General features: G+C 40.0%; 1 protein-coding gene across 2 annotated transcripts in view; it reads left to right on the top strand.

Annotated features, from left to right (window-relative positions):
• The window catches only part of col21a1 (collagen, type XXI, alpha 1), a 35,884-nt gene that overhangs the window by 3,720 nt on the left and 9,382 nt on the right, over positions 1–22,782 (top strand). For both annotated transcript variants that reach the window (XM_042502035.1, XM_042502036.1), the window contains exons 2-16: positions 2,608–2,735; positions 2,940–3,500; positions 4,125–4,290; positions 4,373–4,601; positions 6,921–7,091; positions 10,046–10,123; positions 12,190–12,273; positions 14,637–14,699; positions 15,104–15,157; positions 15,240–15,293; positions 15,393–15,446; positions 21,130–21,183; positions 21,270–21,323; positions 21,410–21,463; positions 21,818–21,871. In XM_042502035.1, the coding sequence (XP_042357969.1) occupies positions 2,639–2,735; positions 2,940–3,500; positions 4,125–4,290; positions 4,373–4,601; positions 6,921–7,091; positions 10,046–10,123; positions 12,190–12,273; positions 14,637–14,699; positions 15,104–15,157; positions 15,240–15,293; positions 15,393–15,446; positions 21,130–21,183; positions 21,270–21,323; positions 21,410–21,463; positions 21,818–21,871 (1,827 nt within the window). In that variant the 5' untranslated portion in view covers positions 2,608–2,638. The remainder of the gene's footprint in view (positions 1–2,607; positions 2,736–2,939; positions 3,501–4,124; positions 4,291–4,372; positions 4,602–6,920; positions 7,092–10,045; positions 10,124–12,189; positions 12,274–14,636; positions 14,700–15,103; positions 15,158–15,239; positions 15,294–15,392; positions 15,447–21,129; positions 21,184–21,269; positions 21,324–21,409; positions 21,464–21,817; positions 21,872–22,782) is intronic.

Here is a 22,782-nt window from a genome sequence, read left to right as displayed (position 1 = left end):
ACATTTTGCCAGGGTGTAAAATAATCCAAAGAAGGACACACTTGCTGACATGACTACTGTAAGTGCTTTAGCGGCACGTGACAGACGCTGGTTAAAACTACTTCATCTGTTGATGGGAAGGAAGGTATTACAATTGGTTTTATCCACAAGGGAGGAAAAGTGTAGGAGTGAAGCTTTTCTGGACAGGCGTGTTGCGTTTGGGCCAAGGGTGGGCAGAGATTGGCAAATGGCAGCAGATTTGAGGAAACAGCTGATAATCCCACAGGAAACAGTGAGCACTGGTTTAAGGGCAGTTGTGGTCAGAGGTTCAGTGAGTTGTTTATTTAGTAAAGCTGACAGTGCCATGTGAGGATGTGGTAGATGAGGCTTGAAAGGAAAATGCTTAGGTGTACCGTGGCTGTGCAGCACGATTGGAAAGATAAAGTGCGCCACATTGAGGTTGGATGCAGAGCTCAGAGTTTAATTTGTGGCACAGCTAAGTGAATCAGGGATTTGTGGGTAGTACAGTAGTGTTTGTGGCTGCAGTGAGAGGTAGGAAGTTAATATAACTCTTAAGTAAAGCAAATATGGGCTGATGTATCATGCACTTGATAGTCCCAGTGACGCCTAACTGCGGGTGATTTCAGCAATAGCTCTGACAAACCCTTTGCACACTACCTGCCCAACACTGACCAGCAGATAGATAGTCAACAACTAGCTTGTAAACATAAATGCTGGCAGAGAACAAAAACAGAGCTAAAAAGAGAATACTGGAGTAACACCTCAAAGTTAGATAGTAACAAGACTCCAAATAATGTCTGTTTGCCAACATCAACCTTTTCAGATAATATGTCAGTATTGTTGCACTGCCCCCAAGAGGCCAAAGAATCAGATAATTCATACCCAATGTATCCTCATTAGGGATGTCAGTTTCAGTTAATTTTACTTAACAAAGGCTGGCGCTCATCAACTGGTAACTGGTCAATTTTAGAAAAAAAAAAAAGATAAAGAAAAAGTGAAATACAAAACAGACTTTACTTTTAAGTCCTGCTCTCCATTACTCAGTGAGCTTTAGTGCTGCGTTTCAGTGTGCTGTCTACTAAGAAGTGGTGAAATTTTGATATTTTGTGATGTAAATGTCTTGACATTTATTTTATGTTGTGTTGGCTTTGCTGTCTGACACTTGGCTAGCCACGTTAACATGCGGCCAAATGCCCAGGGCCCAGCCTCCGGTCTCCACTGTCCTCAGCTGATCTTCAGTGCGGACCACCTGGTTGGATGAGTGCTATCATTAGCTAGCTATCAGCACTGCTCATTTAGACAATGAGCTGGTAACGCCGCCCCGATGGCAGAACATGATGCTGCAGGAAAATTTATGCCCACCCTCTCATCCCTGTGAGTTAGCAGCTTCATTTTGACCACAAAACCCCTTTAGCGTTGTTGCTGTTAGCACCACTTGCCATGCTGACACTGCTAGCAGTAGTAACAGAGGTAATGGTGTTAACATAACATAGTTATTGTTATCAATGCAAAAGGGGTTTTACAGCTCATATTCGAGCTGCTTACTCACCAGGGCAAGCTGAGGGTGAGACCGGTAGATGGACACATTGTTTCCACAGCAACACTGCTGAGTTGGGACATTATTTGTGGTAATGAGCTGAGCTGCTCGAGCTCACCAGCTCCTACCAGACCTGGGGTGCAGTGCAGCTAAACTGAAGAGTAGCAAAATTAACCTATGGACCAACATGTTCTGTCTTCAATTCATTGTTTTGCATCTTTCTCCATTATTTCAACATTTGGCAGCCATTTTTTCCACTTTTAGTTTTTTCCTCCACTCAGCACCACAAACAACGAATAGACTGTCCTGCGCTTGACTTGGGCCTTGACCAAAAGTGTAATGCATACACTATTTTTTTCATCAAGTCAGCTTGAATGTCCACACTCCTCTGTACTAAAGTCTATCCTGAATATAGGCTTCTGCAAAATGCACAGCTGAGTAGATGAAAAATGCAAATTAAGACCTGTGCAAGTTTTCCTGTAAAACAAAAAAATCCTGTTTGCACTGTTTAGACGGATATGAAATACAACTACCAGGATATGAACTGCTGCGTTACAAAACCTAATGAACACATGATTAGTGTATACATGCATGGACTTCTTGCTGTCATGCTTGAGTCATAAATATTCATACAAAGCTCATTCAGATCACCGTAATCTAACACTTAGCCTGAAATTTGGTACATCGTCCAGAGAGACAACATGACCACAGTACACAAATGCTGTTCATTTGCATGGGTATACAATTCTTGAACCTTTTAAAATATGAATTAATTCATATTTTTCAGAGGCAACATCCTTGTCATGTAACTACAGGTATCACATTTATATTTACTTATGTGTGAAACTGCAGGTAGTGGGAAAGTTTTGTGTTTGAAGTCTGTGGTAAAGGGATGGGCCAGAATAAGTGGGGGCCAAACATCTCAATAATGGAAAAATAATAGTCTGGGACATCAACTTCTGTCAAGGCAAGAATAACACAGGGACCACATGTCACAAATGCTTGCATTGTCCTTTTTCCTTTTTTTTTTCTCCTTGCAATACAAAGCATGTTTTTCCCTTTCCCTGTAGGTGCACAGTTGGAACTTGGTACTGCTGCATAATGGGTTACAAAGCGACATCCATGCATTGTGTCTTAAGATGCCTGTGCTTCATGCTTCTCCATTTGTTTAGTGCAGCTCAAGATGAAGACATAAGAAGTAAGAGAGTGCTTCTGTCTTCATTTTCTCACACTTTGTTATGCTTGTTGTCCATACATTGAAAAACTGTGAAATGCATACAACTGGCAAAGGTGATTTCATGTACTGTGAATGCATTTTATTTTATTTATTCCACCAGACTAGCTAGGATGTATTGAAACCATTAGTTTACACTGCTGATTGTTTATTTCCTGTCTGCTTTAGGTTGTAGGACTGCACCATGTGATTTGGTCTTTATTCTAGATGGCTCGTGGAGCGTTGAAGATGTCAATTTTGAAATAGTAAAGCGGTGGCTCGTCAACATAACATCAAGCTTCAACATTGGACAGAAGTTTACCCAGGTTGGAGTTGTCCAATACAGCGATGACCCTGTATTAGAAATACCTCTGGGGAAGCACTCCTCTACAACAGACCTCATCAAAGCGATGGAGTCCATTGAGTATATGGGGGGTAACACAAGGACAGGAGCAGCCATTAAGTTTGCTACAGACAAACTGTTTGGCCTGTCTGAGCGCGGCCCGTACGGCATTTCCAGAATTGCTGTTGTCCTCACTGATGGGAAGTCTCAAGACGAAGTTTTGAAAGCAGCAGAGGAAGCAAGGAAAAAAGGAGTAATTTTGTTTGCTATCGGTGTTGGACCGGAGACAGAAGCCTCTGAGTTGAACGACATTGCAAACAAGCCATTCAGAACTTATGTCTTCTCTGTTGAGGACTACAAAGGTATTTCCAGGATCATACAGGTCATACGACAGAAACTCTGCGAAGGTAAGCAATGCAGAGTGCACTGATCAGTGTCTGGGTCTAAAAGTGTTGCTCTGCTCAAATATTATGAGATTGAATGAGGTCAAATATTACATGACCAGTGGTATCTCTTCACCTCAGATTACAGCTGTGCCCAACTCAGAATTATGCCAGGAGAATCAGATTTGGCTGGTCAATACGAATATTTGAAGATTCGTTTTGTTTTCCATTCAAAATTTAAACTTTGAACAGGCTTTGCAGGCCACTCAGTGTGACAGCTGCATTCATGTCATATCTTAACAAACAAACCATGCTCATGACGAATCGTAAATATGCAACAACTTTTTTTGCAGACACTAGATATCATCAAAAGCCAGAGACTGCATCCTGTGAACATGCTACGAGGTGTAAATCCACCACTACTTCACCATATAGTGTGGTTAGGGTCTCCTTTTATGCTCCTGCAGCATGTCTGCAGCTGCAAAGAGCAATCACTCCACAGCAAAACCTGGGGTCCAAAACTTCCCCAAAAGTACACTACACAGAAAAGAAAGGCTGTGCGACTTAAAGCAGTGTCAGTCAACTGAGAGTCTTTGACTAATCATTCGAAACTCTGACTTTCTATTTTACTGTGTTTGTCCATTGCAGAGACTGTTTGTCCAGCAAGAATCCCCGTGGACTCCCGCGATGAGAAAGGTTTTGATATTCTGCTACATTTAAATTTGGCTAAAAAAGCAAAGAAGACACAAGGAGCATATTATGGCAGTAGGGCTTATGAAGTGACACCGCACGTCGACTTGAGTTTAACCACAAGGTAATCATCTTATTTTTATTCTTTGTTCATCATCCTCAGTGCAATCACAAGTTAACTTTGACTTTTATATTTGGTCATCCAGGACACTTTTTCCTGACGGCCTGCCTCCATCATATGTTTTTGTGGCCACACTGAGGTATAAAGGATCAGTGGCAATAGAGGAGTGGGACTTGTGGAGAGTGCAGACGCGGGATGGAAAACCTCAGATGGCAGTGACTCTAAATGGGCTGGAGCGCACCGTCATGTTCACCACAACCAGTGAGGCGGAGAGTGGGACTCAAATGGTTACATTTTCAGAACAGACAGCAAGGGTATGTAACAATGAGTTTTTATTTTTTGCCGAAACTTGATATCAAACAAACCAGAGACAATTGTATTAAGTTGCTGTGAGCTACAAATTCACCACTTTCAAGCAGAGGGTCTCTCCTCCCTCGTACTCTGTGCCGCTGTCTATGTGCTGCCTGCGTGTCCACAGCTGCAAAGAGTAGTGTGAAAGTTAAGAGCACTCACTTTGCAGCAAAATAGTGCACTGCACAGCAAGCTGCCCAGCAATAAAACAAAAAACAAACAAAAAAAACCCTGACTGCTCGACTGGAAGCAATCTCAGTTGACTGAGGGTCTCCGACTGATGATTAAAATCTCCGATTTGAAGGAACAGCCCTACTAAGTACAGTGATAAAACACCTTGTATTTACATTTATTTCCTTGTGTGACACAAGCATATGGTTAAGACTAGGCAACAAAATCATGCGATTAGGTTCAGAGAAATACATCATGGTTTGACTCAGCATTCATACAGGAAGCGAAGAGGGCTCCTGGCTCAAACTCCTGGGTTTGTTGGACCCATCCATTGGCCCACCTACACACCCTACAGGGACTTTGGGGACGCTGAAATCACAGACCAAGCGGTGGTATTGGATGACTTGAAAACGAGAATGGGCCGGCTAAATTGCTGGAGTACACCTTTAAGAGTCTTATTGACGCAGTAATTCTGTAAATTCCCAGTTTGAGACTTGTAATTTGTTCAACAGAAAGCACACTCATACTCTATGATACAGGTAATCAAAAGGTATTCTTCTGTTCATTATTTCACATAATACAACTCTGGCACAAACAGTTTTAGATCAATTCACTTCCAAGACTTAAGCTTTTTCTTTCAACCATCAATCCTAATCCTCCTATTCACACATCCAGATGGCTTGTATAAACCTGTGGAGCTCCAGGAGTCTATTCAGCCTTCACAAAAGCAGAAGCTACTGTACATCTCTGTGATTAGCAGATTATGTCCCTTGAAGAAGAAGCACTACCATATAATTGAACTCTTTTTTTGATAGACAAAAGACTCCACTGCAGTTTAATCAAAAGCTGCAAAGTGGGAACTGGATGCTTTTTTACAGCACAAAACCAAAGTAGGCATGCACAATGTGGATACCTAAGGATGAGCATAACAATAACAGCGTAGAGACATTGAGATACAAAAGACCTGGAGCAATGACCAATCAGAGCTTTTTTGGGAGGTGAGTTTAAAGAGACAGGCACTAAAACAAAGCACCTCAGACAGAGAGTGAATACAGGTGCTCCAACACAGACACTGAGGAAAATAGAGTGTTTTTTTGACCACTGAAGCCTGAAAACATGTTCCACTAGAGACACAAAATACAAGTATAAAAGTTCCCTTTTAAGCCTTCCTCATGCCCAAACTATCAGGAAATAGTTATATAAATTAATTAACACACAATCGAGCAACCAGGGATTGGCTGTAGCAGAGTAAAGCAGCACTTACTGCCATGATAGATCACTAATAAAAGCTTCAAACTGGAATGTTCCAGCAAGAATATGGGCCTCAAATCAGGGAGAAATTGACATCGGCAACCAAGATTACATGTTCTCTGATGTTAGCATGTGGCTACATGTAGCAATGTACTTGACTGACTATGGGGGCTCTTTCAAGTTGATGTCAGCTGATGTCAGCTTGTCACAAAACCAGAAAAAAACACTGGGTGCTGAGTACAGAATGGTCTGAAGCCTGAAGTTTTGCTCACAGAGATTACTTTTACATATGTTTACCACATTATTAGAAACTTAGGCCACATTTAAAATTGACATTGGATATTGTAACATTATGTATATGACAGAAATTAAGGAATAGCATAACAGGCCCCCTTAAAATGCCACAATATTTAAAATAAACCAACATTTCCCAAACCTCTCCTTGAGAACCACTTGTCCTGCATGTTTTAGATGTCTTCCTGCTCCAACACAGCTGATTCAAATCGTGAACTCCTGAAATTGCTTCATGACAAGCTAATCATTTAATTCAGCTGTGCTGCAGCAGGGAGAGATTTAAAACATGCAGGGCAAGTGGTACTTAAGGAGAGGTCTGAGAAATGAGGAAATAATGGTTCATGACTAATTTTCTATTGCTTTTCTAAGTTTAAACCATCAAAATGCCCTTTATCAGTGACTGATTTCCTTCCACTTCCTGCTTTTGATAACAATTATAGCAATGTACTCTCTCCCTCTAGGAGGCATTTTGTTTTATTGTTTGTTTTGGTAATATCTTTATCAGCACACTGCCAGCATGTACCACTTTATTAATGACATTTTCCTGTTATTTTTCTTTGTCAAAGCTGTTTGATGAGAAATGGCACCAGCTGCGGCTGCTGGTCACCGAGGAGGACGTTACTCTTTATGTTGATGACCTGGAAATCGAAACGCGACCCTTGGAGCCCCCTGTTGGTATTTTCATCAACGGAAAAACCCAAGTTGGAAAATATGTCAACAAGGAAACAACAGTGCCAGTAAGTTTATTAACACCAACAACCCTATTTTCATAAAATACATGTTTGGTTCCCAGAAATGTAATCTGGCAGCACGTCAACTTATAGAACGAGGGAACAGTTTGTTTAATGAGTCCAACTCAGCTCTGATGTATGTTTTAAACAGCATCACACAGTTTATTGCTGCCTCCTGAGAGACGTGCTTCACTCTGTGGATAATAAATCCTTGGCAAAAATGAGCCTTTCTCTCCACAAGGTCTTATTAATCGTTGTTTTATTTGTCTCAATTGGCACATTTTGCGCCAAAAATGCTGCATTAGTAATAAATCATAATTGTGCTGTGCTGTAATTTGCTCTGCAGAAAGCTGTGCAGTGTGCAGTTTCTTGAACATTAATGCAAACATTTTAATGGAATGATAACAATATGGAAAAGAGGAATAACTGCTCTGCACAACGCATCCTTTTATTGTAATTGTTAATTTGATGTAAGCCATTTTTATTATGAAACAATGGCACAATGAAGCATTTAAAATGCCTGGGGCACAGATGTGAGCAATTAGTTGGGTTTGTCATTGTTGTGTTTCTGGCCGCAATGATGGTCAATGATATAAAGTACATGTAAAAAAAAAACAACAAATAAGCATTAAAATTAAATATTGCAGCCATTTTTAAAACTCAAGTCACTAATACTGTAAGGATTTTAGAACAGAGGTAGCTGTTTGGGACCCAAATACAGACAACAGATGAGGCAGCTGGACAAATTTAAAGATTTCTTTCAAAAATACTTATAGTCCCCAAATTAGGCAGGCAAAAGCAGGCAGGTACAAGAAAAAGAGGCAGCAGAACTCCAAACCAAAAATGAGAACAAACTGACAAAGAACAAAGAAACTAGGACGCTATAATGTTGCGTTCCATTGCAAGTCAGAAATCAATAATTCTGTGGTGTTTTTTTTCAACTTCCGATCTTAATGCGCTCCAGTGCATCTGCTCGGGAAAACATGGACGCCCGCAGGAAACTCATGTTTGTTTTGCCAGCGTTTGAACATCACAAGGATGTACTGAAGACCTACATGAGCTAACACAGCACCAGACACCCCACCTCTCATAGAAAACTTTTTGGCGATTTTTAGATCTTTCAGTCGGCTGCATGCAGATTCACTGATGCTGGTTGCTAACAGTGATGGGAGGAGTAGGTTACTGCATACTCGCAAAGACTTCTGTCAAACACAAATCTACTGAATAGAAATGGAAATGCCACTACAAAGTTGTTATAGCATGCTTCACAACACAAACACTACATAAAAGTAAAAAAGTGATGGACAGGTAATTCTGCATACCATTCACTGTGTGCACCACCATATTGCTGTGACGTCAATTCGGCCGACTCGGTCTACATGATTTGCCCGAGTTTCTGATCTGGAATCCTGAGTTGAATGGCCGTTCCATTACACTTTTCCTAGTCGGAGGTCGTTTTTCCTGAGCTCCGAATACAATGGAACCCAGCATAAGCCAGGGCGGTTGGAAGAGGCTGAGTCACGGCCGAGTCATGACGTCACACAGATGGGGTGCAGCACATGTGCAGTGAAATCCGGTCTGCAGTTGCCCAAAGGCTCAATGGCTGACGCACTATCATAGAACAAGTCTGTAATAAAAGGCGTAAACAAACGCTTTCTGTATGCAAATGCTCTTTTGTATAATGACCACCATTAATGTGAAAGTTTCGTCAGGCCAAGAACACCTAAGGAGGCTAAAAATAGAACACCCAAAGAGCACCTGAACGGACACCGTTCCTTTAGTTGTAGTGCTGTTTGCTGTAACCCTCTGACATCGCAGCTCCAGTTACAGTGCGTACGTGTCATATCCCAAGCTCCCACAAGCTCCCATGGGGTCAAAGAGTGTGACTCAGCCTCTTTTGAACAGCCTGGCACAATCATAGGAAATGCAAATGCCCGCCCTGTAGACCGTAAGTGTTCCTTCCAAGGTAACTAAAATAAAACTATTCTTATTTCTAGGTGATTATAAACGAATGAAAACATAGTTGAATGTTATATACCATTTCTGCCCATAGATGCCCATAAATCATACACACGGGACCTCACTAACAGGATTGCATATAATGAGAATCAATTGGAGTCTGTGCAAAAAATCCTTTGTTTAAAAAGGAAGGAGGAAAGAACATAACTCATTCATGATTTTTACATCTCGTATGCCAGCCAGTATGTTGACACATCATTATAACTGTGGATATTAACATGAACCGCAGCACAGCAGTGAATGTTATTTTGTGTGCTGATCCATTGTTATAAGGATCATGTAGTTTTTATCCATTTAACAGAGTGAATGCGCTTATGTGAGTATCATTTCTGGATAAACACACTTGTAATTGGAAACAGACTTTTTTGCAATTGGACGTCTAAAAGCAGCACAATGCAATTTGAAATAACATTAAATTAGCATGAACCACCAGACCACAGCAGACATTCTTATCGTGTTTAACTACACAAATAAAAGCCCTAGTTATCATTAAGAAAACTATATTCTTTTACATTGATTTATGCCCCCAGTGCGTACTGATGTTTTCATGAGGCTGGAAATAGTATAAATCATGTCAGGATCATCTTTCTGCTTACATGGTAACTGACGTTTAACACTCTATAGGACACTTTGGAGCCATTTTACCACCAACATCAACAAAATACCAAATAATGGAAGAACAGTGTAACGTCGCTGCAGAGTGCTCCCAGCACTGAGGGAGGTCTGGCAACATGGACCTGCTCGATGCCCAATGAGGGCAATTTAACAGTTGTACAGTACAATGGCAATTTCACTTCATTAGTGGCAAAGCACTGATAAAACTGAAGTAAACGCTGCAAAATTACCCCCGTATTACATTGTGTTTGTTTTGTTTGCTAGTTTGGAGTTTCCAGGTTGTGTTTTTAACAAGAGTTCTCTCTCTTTCTAAATCTTGTTTTCAGTTTGAGATCCAGAAACTTCGCATATACTGTGACCCTGAGCAGAACAACCGAGAGACTGCGTGTGAAATACCTGGAGTTGTAAGTACAAGCGTCTGCTTGGCTCTGAACTTGTCTTTTCAGTCCAAAAGCAACAAAGATAACTTCTTCTCACCCACTTTTCACCTTGTCCAACCACATCTGTTTGTGCTCCGAAACACACAATTTCACCATCAGTTAACTCCACACCTCGTACTGCGTGGCATAAAATGACTTTCTCTCGCTTTGTATTTCAGCAGCGCAGTATATTGTATTGTGTAGTGAAAGTGTAAACTCAGCATATTCATTTCAAGTCACATCTGTTTATGCATAAAATAATTTGTTGGAGGAGGACCTGTGGCTCAGCTTCAGACATTTTGCACTCAGTACATTTTTTTTACCGTCTGCTGGCTCTCACTATGTTTGTGAAGCAGTGGCCCATTGTTATGTTGGCTTTGAAACTGCTATAACCACAAAGTCAGCGCCAAATTACTGTTTTTAATGTGAGGATGTGGGATGAAAATATCAAAAGAGACAAGATGAGTAGCCTGAAATTACAAATGCTTGCCAAGTGTAACCCAGCTTCTCTCCTCTGTCTGTGTTTGCTTTTTAATGGCTTATTTGCAATGGAATCTCAAGTTCAGTTATCAGTTTTCTTTTTGATGGAGGATCAGATGCCTTTCTGGCAAAATCTCACACCATTGCATTTCAAAACAGAAGGATATCCAGATTACAGATTACATGTTCGCAGAAAGACCTGCTTATGTAAGATTAATTTTGAACAGAACAGGCCAGGTCGGCTTTTGTGACCAAAATGGTCAATAGTAAAAAAAAACAGCTGAAAGTACTGAAGGAGCTGTATGCGACATTCAGAGCATATCCATGATTCAGAGTCAGGTCGGGATTGTCTGCACACAGTTCTCAACATGGAAATGGCTGAGGAGCTAACTACAGCAACAGTGATGACAGAGTTAATGGTGTTAATGTGCGGGAAACTGGAAGATGGGTGCTATGCTTCCACGATGACGCGTTACCGATATCTCATATGTACTAACATGCACGCATGGCCGAACTGTCTACAACAACAAACACAGACGCTCTGATTACAGCACACACAGAGGGAGCGTGACTTCGTTCTCTGCTCAGGACGCCATTACTCCACTACACCTTTACATAGCAAATTGTGATTTGCTGCCATAGTAATACTCTCAGTGTTGTATACAGCTCCTTTAATGTGTTTTCAGGTTTCAGTTTTGGATTTCTTTACATTTACAAGCATTAGATGATGTAATTGAATTATCGCTCATTTTCTAAAATTTTTTTTTAAAAAAACCCATGTAGTTTACAATTGTAGAAGATTAAGGTAAAGACAAAATAAGGAAGACAGCTAGGTCTGTAATTCATAAGTGACAAGTAGAAAATAGAAAAAAAATATTTTTCTACAAAAGAAGAAAAGACGCATAAAAATCGTAAAAAATAAAAATAATAATTTTTTGAAAATAGTTGCTGATATTTTCTTTTTATCGACTAATTGATTACCGACCATGGCTGAAATACACGGGACATGGATGCGACGTGTCATGCAGGCAGTTTCACTGTGTGCATTAGGATTTGCCAAGTGACAGTTCAGCTGGTTATGCAGGGTTTGGAAACGTAGGCTATATAAACTGGCACAGAATTAATAAACTGGATCTTTTTTACTACAGGATGCATTGATTTGACTGATTTATGTTAATGTGCTACATAAAAACATCCTAAAGGCTGCTCTGCTGGGAGCATTGCACATGAGCAATGAGGTATTCTTAATAATCTGTGTTAAACAGATTGTACTAGTTTTTTAGGCAATATTATGTAGTTTTTAGCTGTTGGAAGGCTGTGAAGCAACGTGCAGAGAAAAACAGATAGATTAGCCTCGTAAAAATAACGTGGTTCCCCATGTAGGCACGTGCGGCTTATATGGTCAGTTGCAGCTTAAATGGTCGCTCTCTGTGGTGGGCATGCTATGGCGGATTTTTTGTGCTGTGTCCCATGTATTTTGGCTGTAATTGTTGCAGCTTTAACACATTTCATGTGCACTCAAGGTCTGGTCTTGTCTGTTATCTATTATAGCCTAATCTTGTTCATTACAGTGCTCCAACAGTCCTGATTACTCTGAACCAACTATAGAACCTTGTGTCTGTCCTCCTGGACCCCCCGGACAACCAGGAATAAAGGTCAGTAATTTAAAAAAAGTTTCCTCTTCATGTTATCTGTCATTCTTTGTCTTGTGTCATTAAGTTGTTTTATATACAGCTCATACCACCACGCTGATAACCATAAGCAAAATTTGCCCGCAGCAGCCCAGTCACCAGAAGAAAATGTTGTTAATTTCTGCGAATCACAGATACGTTACATTTGTATATTTTATACACATCATATTGTCTCTAAATTGCAGTAGAACTGACATTGCTCCCTACAACGTGGAGGTGATGGTGGATAGTATAGCACCTGGACGAGACGACTGCCAAGCTGCAGACCACTGTTTGAGACAAACACACATACAAAAAAAACAGTTGGTTACAGTTGTTTTGGCTTAAAATACCTGGTTTGGGTGGCACAATCACATCCCCTAAAAAACAAGTGATTTTTGTAGCTAAACCTAACCACACATTAAAGCAATTCTTTGAAGAAATGTAAAGTTTTAACATACCTGATACATATTAAGGTATATATGTAACATATTCATGGTTTGTGGAAATGTACAATGCCAATGTTTATGCTGGTGATTGGGTTGCCTGCAGAAATAAATGCAAAAAATAAGCACATTATTCTGCAAGCTATTGGAGAATAGAGTCCTGTTCCTGTTGAGCACAGAGCTTTATTTTGTCCAGCTCCGCAGTGTCCAGACAGTTGGTTAAATATTTACTTTATGCAATGGTATTCTGTTGAGATTAAAGACCAGAAAACCAATTAATCTTTAACCATGTTGGCTTACATATAAACTCAGAAGTGACAAAGAAATTAAACGGCTTCTGTTTGGAAACAGAGCTCAAACTTTTTCTTCCTTACAGCTTAACTTTAAGGGAATGTGTGCTGAATTCCCAGGTGATGCATAAATGCTGCTCCCCGTGTGGGATAATTATGTGATGAGCACATGAGGTTTCACTTTATCAATAGGTCAAATCCAACTACAGTCATTACAGCCTGTGAACACAGATTTCCTTTGTGCCAGAAACAGTGCTGTGTGGAAAGTGTTGCACTTTTATCTCTTAAATACACAGTTACTGGCTGAAAACGACAAATTGTGGACGCAGCAAATAGCGTTTTCTCTCCAGTTAGGAAAATTGTGGCTTGTTGTTGTGAGGAAGTTATGGTTAGTCTTGTAAGATCCCATTCTAATATGCTGTTTGCTTGAAATAAACCAGACCACAGCTCAAGATAAACACTGGTTAGAATGGAAAATGACCAAAGTAGGAAATAAAACCTACATGTCCCTCTTTATTGATCACAGGGTATCAACCAAATAATAGCAGCGCCGGCCATAAAAGCCTTTACACACAGACCACAGAGAGGTTTTACCTTAGAAACAACACTCCTTGTTAATAAAACCTAGATGGGTTCAGGAATGTTTGTGTTTATAATGTCCTGGCGATGCTTTTACTACATTTACTAATAGGTCCAAAATGCTGGGACCATTGCAGGCAGATGTTCTGTATAACCCCACATGGTGTTCAAGAGCATCTTACATTGGAATTAGCATGGTTTATAGATAAATAAAAAAAAACACTCAACACTAGAGAAAGCATATTGTTACCAGAGATGTTTTAAAAAGGATTTGTTACGCTGCTTCGGGGTTGCACGATAGAAATTGTTTTAGGTACATATTAAAGGGGATGTTAATTGTTAATAGTGTATTACAAACAGTAGATGTTATTTGGCACGCCACCAGTTCGGAGATGTAGGCTGGAGTCCAACATGGAAAAAAAAAGTCCTACCTAAAAAAATCAACATCAGTTTAAGTGTATGCTATATATAGAATATTTTCACAGCTTTCCCTTATCAGTTATTTTTAATCAGTTATTTTGCTGCTGGTCTACTGCTGCCTTATTCAGTTAATTTGTTTGTATTATTGTGTGACGATGGCATTTGTAAGGGTTAGTTTGGATTCACCAAAGTCTCACAATACACAAACAAACTAACTGATCAAGGCAGCAGTACAACAGCAGCTCCTATGTTCAGTTAGCTAAAATTGCTTTTTTTTCTCAGTGTTTGGTGGCACTGATGAGAGCATCTGTGGTTAACTGAAAACATTAATGGCTTCCTCTTCAAAACAGGCTATCTGAAGGAAAGCCAAAGTGGTGAAATACTCTCAGTGTAGCGTACTCTAAAACTGTTGAAGATTTTTGTAGGTGGATAAAATATGTTTAATGACCACCATCCACAGCAGTACATCGTGTAGCTTCAGCCTAATTCTCCAAACTGGAGGCGTGCCGAGTGACATCTAGTGCATGTAATACACGGACTATGGTACCCCATACAATGCAACTTCAAAAAATCCCAACTATCCCTTTAGATAACTTGATTCATCTTTCCTCAGGGAGAACAAGGAAACACTGGCAAACCTGGTCAGCCTGGACCTGCTGGTGCTGATGGTAAGCCTGTGAGTACTACATAGTTCAATATACAAACATACAGATCATAACCGCCAACAACACTGTTAGAGCAGCATCCACAACAGCATCTGAGAAAATACTGAAACCAATTGAGTTAATGCGCCTGTTAAGTCATGACAGTTTGTTAACTATATGTGGTCAGGTCTGCTTCAGTGGTAAATATGCTTATTTACTTCTTTTTCCGAAGGCTAAATACAAAACATCTCTGATTATACCACTGCTGGCAACATAGTGATGATTTGTGTGATGAAAACCATCCAAAAGTGAACCACATGTTCAACAGCATGATCAAAAACTCACCCCGCGGCCTAGAACCTCCAAGAGAACATGCACACAGTTGAGGGGGTTCAAAATGTTAAACTGAATGTGTGTTGTCTTTTCACATTTTAAGGGTGTCCCTGGCATTAGAGGAAGTCCAGGGTTGCCAGGTCCACCAGGATCAGAGGTATTTTTACATTATTTACCTTAACGTTGCACTCAGTGTCAAGAATAAAACATTAAAAGCTGGTTTCTGTTGTTTCTGTCAGGGCCAGCGTGGGTCAGATGGGTACAAAGGCGAGCAAGGGAGGCCTGGTGTTTCGGTAGGAAGGTCAAAAGGCACAACTGGTTTCATTACCATGCTGCTGCTTTAATTTGTGACCAGTGAGCATCAATTTTGTAACCTAAGTCTGTTGTTTCAGGGTGAGAGGGGCATGCCTGGACTACCAGGAGCGCCTGGACAACCAGGAGAGAAGGTGGTGATTTTAATTATTCAAATACTCTGTAATACCATATCCAGATGTTGTTCAGTATTGTTTATCAAAGTTTAGTTCAAGCATGTAAAATTGCTGAATGCACTGGCTGACCAAAGCTGAGAAAAATGATTTCCGCAGAAAACAAGTGAGAGTTCAAAAGAACAAAACTCACGTTAAATGGTCAAGGTAAATCTTCTTTTTATGAGATCAAATGTAGGATTAACAGGAAATCCCTGCTAGACACATTAAGTTGAACTGTTTGAACATCGTTGCATCAATCACAGGAGAGCCCATATGTTATGAATATAAAGCCAGATCCCCTGGGGGAGTAAAAATACAACTTCTGTACAGTGGGACAAGAGAGAGAGCAGGAGGACCATCTGAGACTTTTTAAATGTGTTCATATTTCCTGACTTTGTTCTGCCATTTCCTTCGAAAGCTCAAACAGTTCTTTGCTATTTTTAGAGACAGTATCTTCTTTTTTCTTGTTGCCTAATTTTTTTCCCCTAACTTGTATCTCCTCCTAACTCTAAAAGTAGAGATGCAAGGAAGACATGAAGACAGGAAACCCATAGAGTCGTAACAAAACAAATCACACCCCCACCATGAGGACAACGTGTCTCACAAGGCTATCAGTGAGAAATAAAACCGTGTAATTCCATGTGACCAACCACGCTTCAGTGCCCAAGACCCTCTACTATAAAGCCTCCTTATGTTATTAAGGTGGAGGCGTTAATGTGAATGAATCTTCTTTAACATCTCTCACAGTCAAGGCAAGGGGGAGAACCTTTAGATCACAAAGCCCATTGACAGAGTAAAGATGCTAACAAATCAATATTTGATTTAAAGGCCGTTCAGCCCACAGTGAGTGGGGCCTTGACTCGACAGCTTTCACTGTTTAGTCACACAGACTAAGAAATGTACATACAGTTGATGCTGCATGTTACCAGCAGCAGTGATAATATTTTACAATTCCTACATTCTACATGGACAAAAAATTGTAGATTTTGTCCTTAGTCAGAGAAAGACAATATTCCTAACAAGTTGAAATATCTGCCAGTATTCCTGTTTACATGCGGCTGTGCATACTCTGATTTTTTAATCTATTTTTTTATTATCTGTTTATCAGTTTTTCAATTATCAAACAGGACAGATTGGACATAAATTACACAAAATGTTACAGAAATGTGAGGACTTCACACATACAGACACAACTCAACAAAGACAACGTAATATGAAATATACAATGTAAACCTTAAAACACAGGGTTGTTTTACATGATAATTACTGACACCACACTTAGTCTGGTAGGTGTGCATACTCTACACTGACTAACGTGCCCTAACATTTCATTTATCACATCAAAATACGGAAAATGCTTTTGCCATTTTGCCTGTAATGCACCAAAATAGGACTTTTTCAAACTTTTCCACCAGTGGTGAACTTGCTCGACTGTGCAGTCTCAGCCTCCCTCTTTCCTTCCGTTAACCATTTTTTGAAAAGGTTGGCATTGTGATATTTGCGCATATCCAAAAACTGTTGGTGTCCACGTCTTTTGTAATGTTTGAAAGTTGGTGTATTTGTCCTTCCCACCATGAATCCATTCTTTTGGGTCATGCGTATCTACCTCACAGCCTTACAAACTGTTGAAAAGATGAATTGTGTACAACGCATTCATGACAATGCACAGAGCTGACTGTGAACTGGCAAGATGCCATGTTTAATAACACAAAATTTTCAGAATTGACTGTCCATGTAAAAAGTATGCTCAAAAACCTGGATAGTATTGGCATACTCCACATGACTTAATTGTAATTATGCTTTATCTGAATAGGGCCTAATTCTGAATATCTAAACAGAATTTGCTGTTAAAATGACCCGTATCAGATTTGGAATATCATGTCTGGAATAATAGTGGAATCTTAGTATACATGATAAAGTAATGTCATGTAAAGTAATGACAGCAGACAATGAGTAGTCCGACAGTCCTACAGCTTTATCCAGAACTGTTTTTATTGCTCTGATCGCTGTGACCTGTCAGTGTTATTTTGAGGTACAGTGAGGTAATACATCCTCTCTAGATTGCATCACCTTTGTCATATCATCCTACCTTGTAATCAGTGTGACCACATGAGGTTCCTGCCAGCTGGCTGAAAAGGAAAACAATTCAAGCAGTTAATGTCATTTTGAAATTTGTCTCAGCTGTCTGCACACACATGTCTGCACCTGGAGCGAATCCTCCCGTACCATCTGTCTCATTATTAGAGTATCACTCACAGGTCCAGGATGTATCAAATTAGGCTTTTACAAGATCTTGGACTGTCGTCTCAACTTTGTTTGATTAGGTGAAAAACTTTGGACGTAAGCCACAAACAGAGAGAGAGAGAGAGAGAGAACACAATGGGGGAGAGCACTGCTAAAGATCAGGTGGATTTACCGTATCGTTTCTATCCTATTTTCAGTAATTCCTGCAAGATGAAAGGATCATGACTTTTAATGGTCTGTCAAAATGCTCTTTTAATCCCATAATTACATAATCTTGTTAGTGTAATGGTCTGAGGCATAATGAGTGATGAGATGAACATCTAGAGGATATGCAGCGGTAGTAATTTTCCATCACTGCTTACATGGCTGAACATGCTAGTTAAGAATAGCTCTGATCAGACAGGTTCTACAAATAGGTAACATATTCAAAGTACTGTAGATAAAAAAAGGTAAATAGTGTATCACACCACTAGTCAAATGTTGTCAATTTAAATTCAGAATTAACCGTATTCTTATTTTCTGTATCTATGCTGTGGAGTCACGCTAGAAGCGTAGTTAAGTTACTTGAAGTACTTGAAAAAGTGCAATGAAACAGCATTCAAATCTACTTAAAAACGCAGGGCAAGTACTTCTACCCTGACTTCACTAAGAAGCCATTATCTAATGTCACACAACAATGGCAGCACCTATGATAGATGATAGTCCAGTGATACTCAACTTACGGTCGTGGGCCAAATCTGTCCCGCATTTAGTTGCCAAGTGACCCCCAAACCATTTTCTAATTCATGATTGAAAGCATTTTTATATGAAAAAAAGGTACCAGCTGAGAAGGGGAGGTGTCAGGGAGGCAAAGCCCAGAGTGTCCTCAAATCCTAGAAATGCCCCTAAAAACCTGTGACCTGTGTAAATTTGCTGCGAGCGGCCCCTGGCCTCTTGTCATTTGCAAAAATGGCACCTGGACAAAGCAAGATGGTTTAGTCCCAGGGCTACAACCAAGAGCTGTTACTACAGTCAGTATGCTATGATAATGGTAATGCACATTTAGGTAGTTAACACTGCAAGTATTGTGATGTAAGTAATTACATTATGGTGTAGGAGCAGTGTAGGAATAACAAATACTATGCTATGGATAATATGAAATATAAAAGATAAAGTGAAGATTTGTGCACATCATAATGTTTAACCATCAACCTGCAGTATATTTGCCTGCATTGAATGAAAATGATATGTATCATTTTCATTCAAATCATCAAATACTAAAACCTGTCTTGCATGTAAATTCATGTCAAAATATGTCACCAGTGTTTTTAGTTAGCTGGTTACAGTAAACAATCTCCAATGCCCCCCAAGAAGTGAAGTCATTAGGAAATGTACTGCACTGCCTGCTGAAAGGTTCAATTTCATATACACCTGCCAAGAAAACAGTTTGTCATGTTCAGCCATGTGTTTTGTTTATGTTTGGCATTGTGCACCTGGAGTGCTTGGAGGTCGGAAGTTGGAAATTTCAACTGGGAAATTCCAACCACATAAATCACAGTGGTGCTTTGAGCTAAATGCTATCATCACAAACATGCTAACATGCTGATGTTGAGCAAGTACATGTTTACAATGCCCACCACCTTAGTTTGTTGAAATATTAACTTTTACCAGAGAGGTGGACCGACTGACTGACCAACATCGTCTATCTATAGAGCCATACTGCTACCATGTCTAAAAATACCTAAAGCATCCTCCTTTAAATGAAACAGCAAAGAGCTCAGATGCCTTTAGCTCCTCCACCGTTTAAACTATTTGACATTTAGCTTCAAATGATTCTCTGTAGGGGTCATGTGAAAACGCTTCAAAAGTTTTGGTCGATGTAAAAGACGATGCTAAAGAGCCTCCGTGCACCATAAAGCAACAACCAGCAGGGAGCCACTTAACCGTCTCTTAAAGTTGAAGGGAATCCTCATTTTATAGAACATAGGATTTTCTTTGGATATAAACGCATTTACATCGACCTTTCCAAATTGTTCCCATATTGCAAGACCACCCAAGGGTGTAGTCTCATTTTTCTGGCATGGGATCTAAAGGACGAAAACATGAGATGTCTGCTAAATTGAGTCTGAAGCACATAAGGAGTGTTGCTGCTTTGCCAAAAATTGGCAATGTTTGTGTATTCACAGTCTGCGATACTTGTTCATGACCACAGCCATTCATCACCTTTAAAAGAACATTTTATTGCTTATTGTGCAACAATGCAGGCCGTGCTAATGATCTCTGTAGATCACTGACACTGTGACTTTGTTCACTTTGACAGAAATCAGTGTTAGTTATAGACAGTGTGGTGATGACCACAGCTGCAGAGACTTCTGATACATGTGTTTATACCAGTGGAACATGAACACATGTTCCTTGGACCTGTTTGCTAACTACTTTTTTAAATGAAGCAACAATAAAAATCTTCCCTGATCCATCTTCCCCGGGTTAGTACGTCATTTGGTTTTCTGCTGTAATTTGTTAATTTGTTCCCTCATTAGCATATTTGTGAATGGAATGCAAAATTTGAGAAAACAAATGATGTCATGTCCCGCCTTGTTTCCAAATGCTTTTTCATTCTGAAAATGTGAAAATTTTTCATTCCCCTGAGTCTGGGCGCTGTTCAACAGATAGTTGACGAACGTCTAGCTTTAGGTCAACCAGTGCAATTTGAAGAATGCCAGAATGATGCAGTGAAACATGTCACTCCCTTCAGTTTTGGTCCAAGCTGTTGCTAAATTCATTATCTATTCCAAAAAACCAAGATCACTGCTGACTAATGTCTAACACTGACTTACCACGTAGACTTTACAGTGAGTATATGATGTACTCTTGTCCCACATGGTATAACTCTTGCATAGCCTCCTAATCTGACTGATGGTGAGCTGTTAAAGGGACCGTTCACCCCAAAATCAGAAATATGTTTTTTTTCCTTACCTGTAGTGCTATTTATCAGTCTAGATTGTTTCTTCTAAATATAATGAAACTAGATGGCATTCGACTTGAGGTGCCTAAAACGGCAAAAAAAATTCATGTAGAAAAACTCAACAGCAATGTCTCTTTTTAGAAATCAAGACCTGGTCACTGAAGATAATCCACAGACCTTGCTGTTAGCAGTTTCACAAAGGAACAATCTGACTGCCACCTAGTTCCATTATATTGAGAAGACAGACATCTCTATGGCCGATGTCTCCAACACTCAGCAGCTCACACAAAGACAATCTAGACTGATCGATACCTCCCTTGATAGATTTCTACTATGTATTACAAACATGGATGATTCTGTCAAATGAGTGGAAGACTCATCACTGTCTTACAGTCAGGCCAACTTAGACTTTAGAAGGAAAGACTTTTTTTGTCTATGTCTAATAATCATTTCTCATCTTTTAATTTTTCTCAGGGCTCAGTGGGATCCACGGGGGCTCCAGGGTTACCAGGAAAAGCTGGTCCAATGGTAAGGATGCACACAATTTTAAAAAATATATTACTCAGTCATAGAACAAGACACAAGAAATATAACTGTTTTAATGATATTTCTAGGGAGATAAAGGAAGTGTGGGACCTTCTGGGCCACCCGGTTTTCCGGGAGACCTCGTATGTATAAACCAATTATGAATCAACTCCAAAACTCAAGCGCCTCACTTTATAATCATATATGAAACATTTTCTTTGGTTTTCAGGGTCTACCTGGGAGAGACGGAAAGGTCGGACTTCCAGGGAGGCCCGGTCAAAAGGTTTGTTTGTTTTGACAGTGTAGAACAGTTTGTTATAAATCTCATTCAGGGATCAGCAGAATAATAGAGGCATGAGGCTGGATCCGCACACACATTCTTAGAGGACTTTGCTGTTCCCAAGAGTTGTGTTGTTGATGTTTGGCAACCATGGAAATGGAGTCGTACAGTGCTGGTGTCTCCCTCGTCTTTTTCCAAAGCCCGTATTTAACTTTTGCACACATCAAAGTTAAAATTTATGCCCATTTAATGAATCCAACATGACATGGAGAAGTTATGAGAGTGTTTATGATGATGTGTGAAATTGAGAGCTCATAATGAAATGTACTAATGTCTTTTTTTCTCCAATGTATGAAGGGGGAAGTCGGAGCTATGGGTCTTCCTGGTGTTGATGGGAGAGAAGGACATCCTGTGAGTCGTAAACACACACATTACTAATTGTGCACGTTTGCTGCATCTTTTCTCTGGCTTGTAGGATTTGATGCAAATTGTACATGAATGAAATATGACAAACTGTCACATTGAGTTAAGATTGGATGGAAAGAAAAGGCGATCTTTAAGTACTTTACATTAAGGTTTACAAATTGTAGCTGGCGTGAAATTATACTGTCAGTTATAGAAAATTAAAATAGGCCAATACTGTACAAGACCTGATTTTATGGATCACGCAGATTTGCATGCAGAATGTGTTTTACTGTAGTAAGACTGCAGTGTGTTAACATAGTGTCAGCAGTACAGAGAGTACCCCTGACAGCCAGTAAATTAGGGGTATTTCCCCTGTAGTTCATCCCAGGATAACCCTGTTATGTAACAAGTGAGCTATAATCGAAGGCAGTGAAAGTAACTCAGCGAGGGAATGCTGCAGCGCTTTGGCAAGATCTGTTTTAGGAAGAAACTGTTTCAGCTGGGCATCCACCCCACTGATCATGATTGTGAGTGTTGTCCAAAAGTTTGTGATGGGTCTACAAAAGATGAGTCAGTTGCTCCACAAGGCTGTTAGCCATTTTCCCCTACCAGAACAATAGAGTTAGCGATGTATCCAAGGAAACAGGATTAGTAGTGTACTTCCCCAAGTTAAAACAAGATGTAGTTAGGGCTTCACTGCGGCCCCAGGACGGGGATTTCTTCACTTATATGTAGAGTGTGAGAGTCTGGGTGGCTCTATGTATATTTCTGTCTTTCTGCCTGCCTGTCTCATCTATTCACTAAGAACATATGTTACTCAAACTTCAGTCTGAGGCAACCACTGAGCATCTGCTAGCATTTATCTCTGAAGAAAATAACGTCAAAGCAAAAAACTAAAGAGGCTTTCCAGGGTAGTT

The sequence above is a fragment of the Plectropomus leopardus genome, chromosome 15, assembly GCF_008729295.1.
Source record: "Plectropomus leopardus isolate mb chromosome 15, YSFRI_Pleo_2.0, whole genome shotgun sequence".
NCBI classification, from domain to species: Eukaryota; Metazoa; Chordata; class Actinopteri; order Perciformes; family Serranidae; genus Plectropomus; species Plectropomus leopardus.
This window is presented reverse-complemented; position numbering and strand designations above follow the sequence as displayed.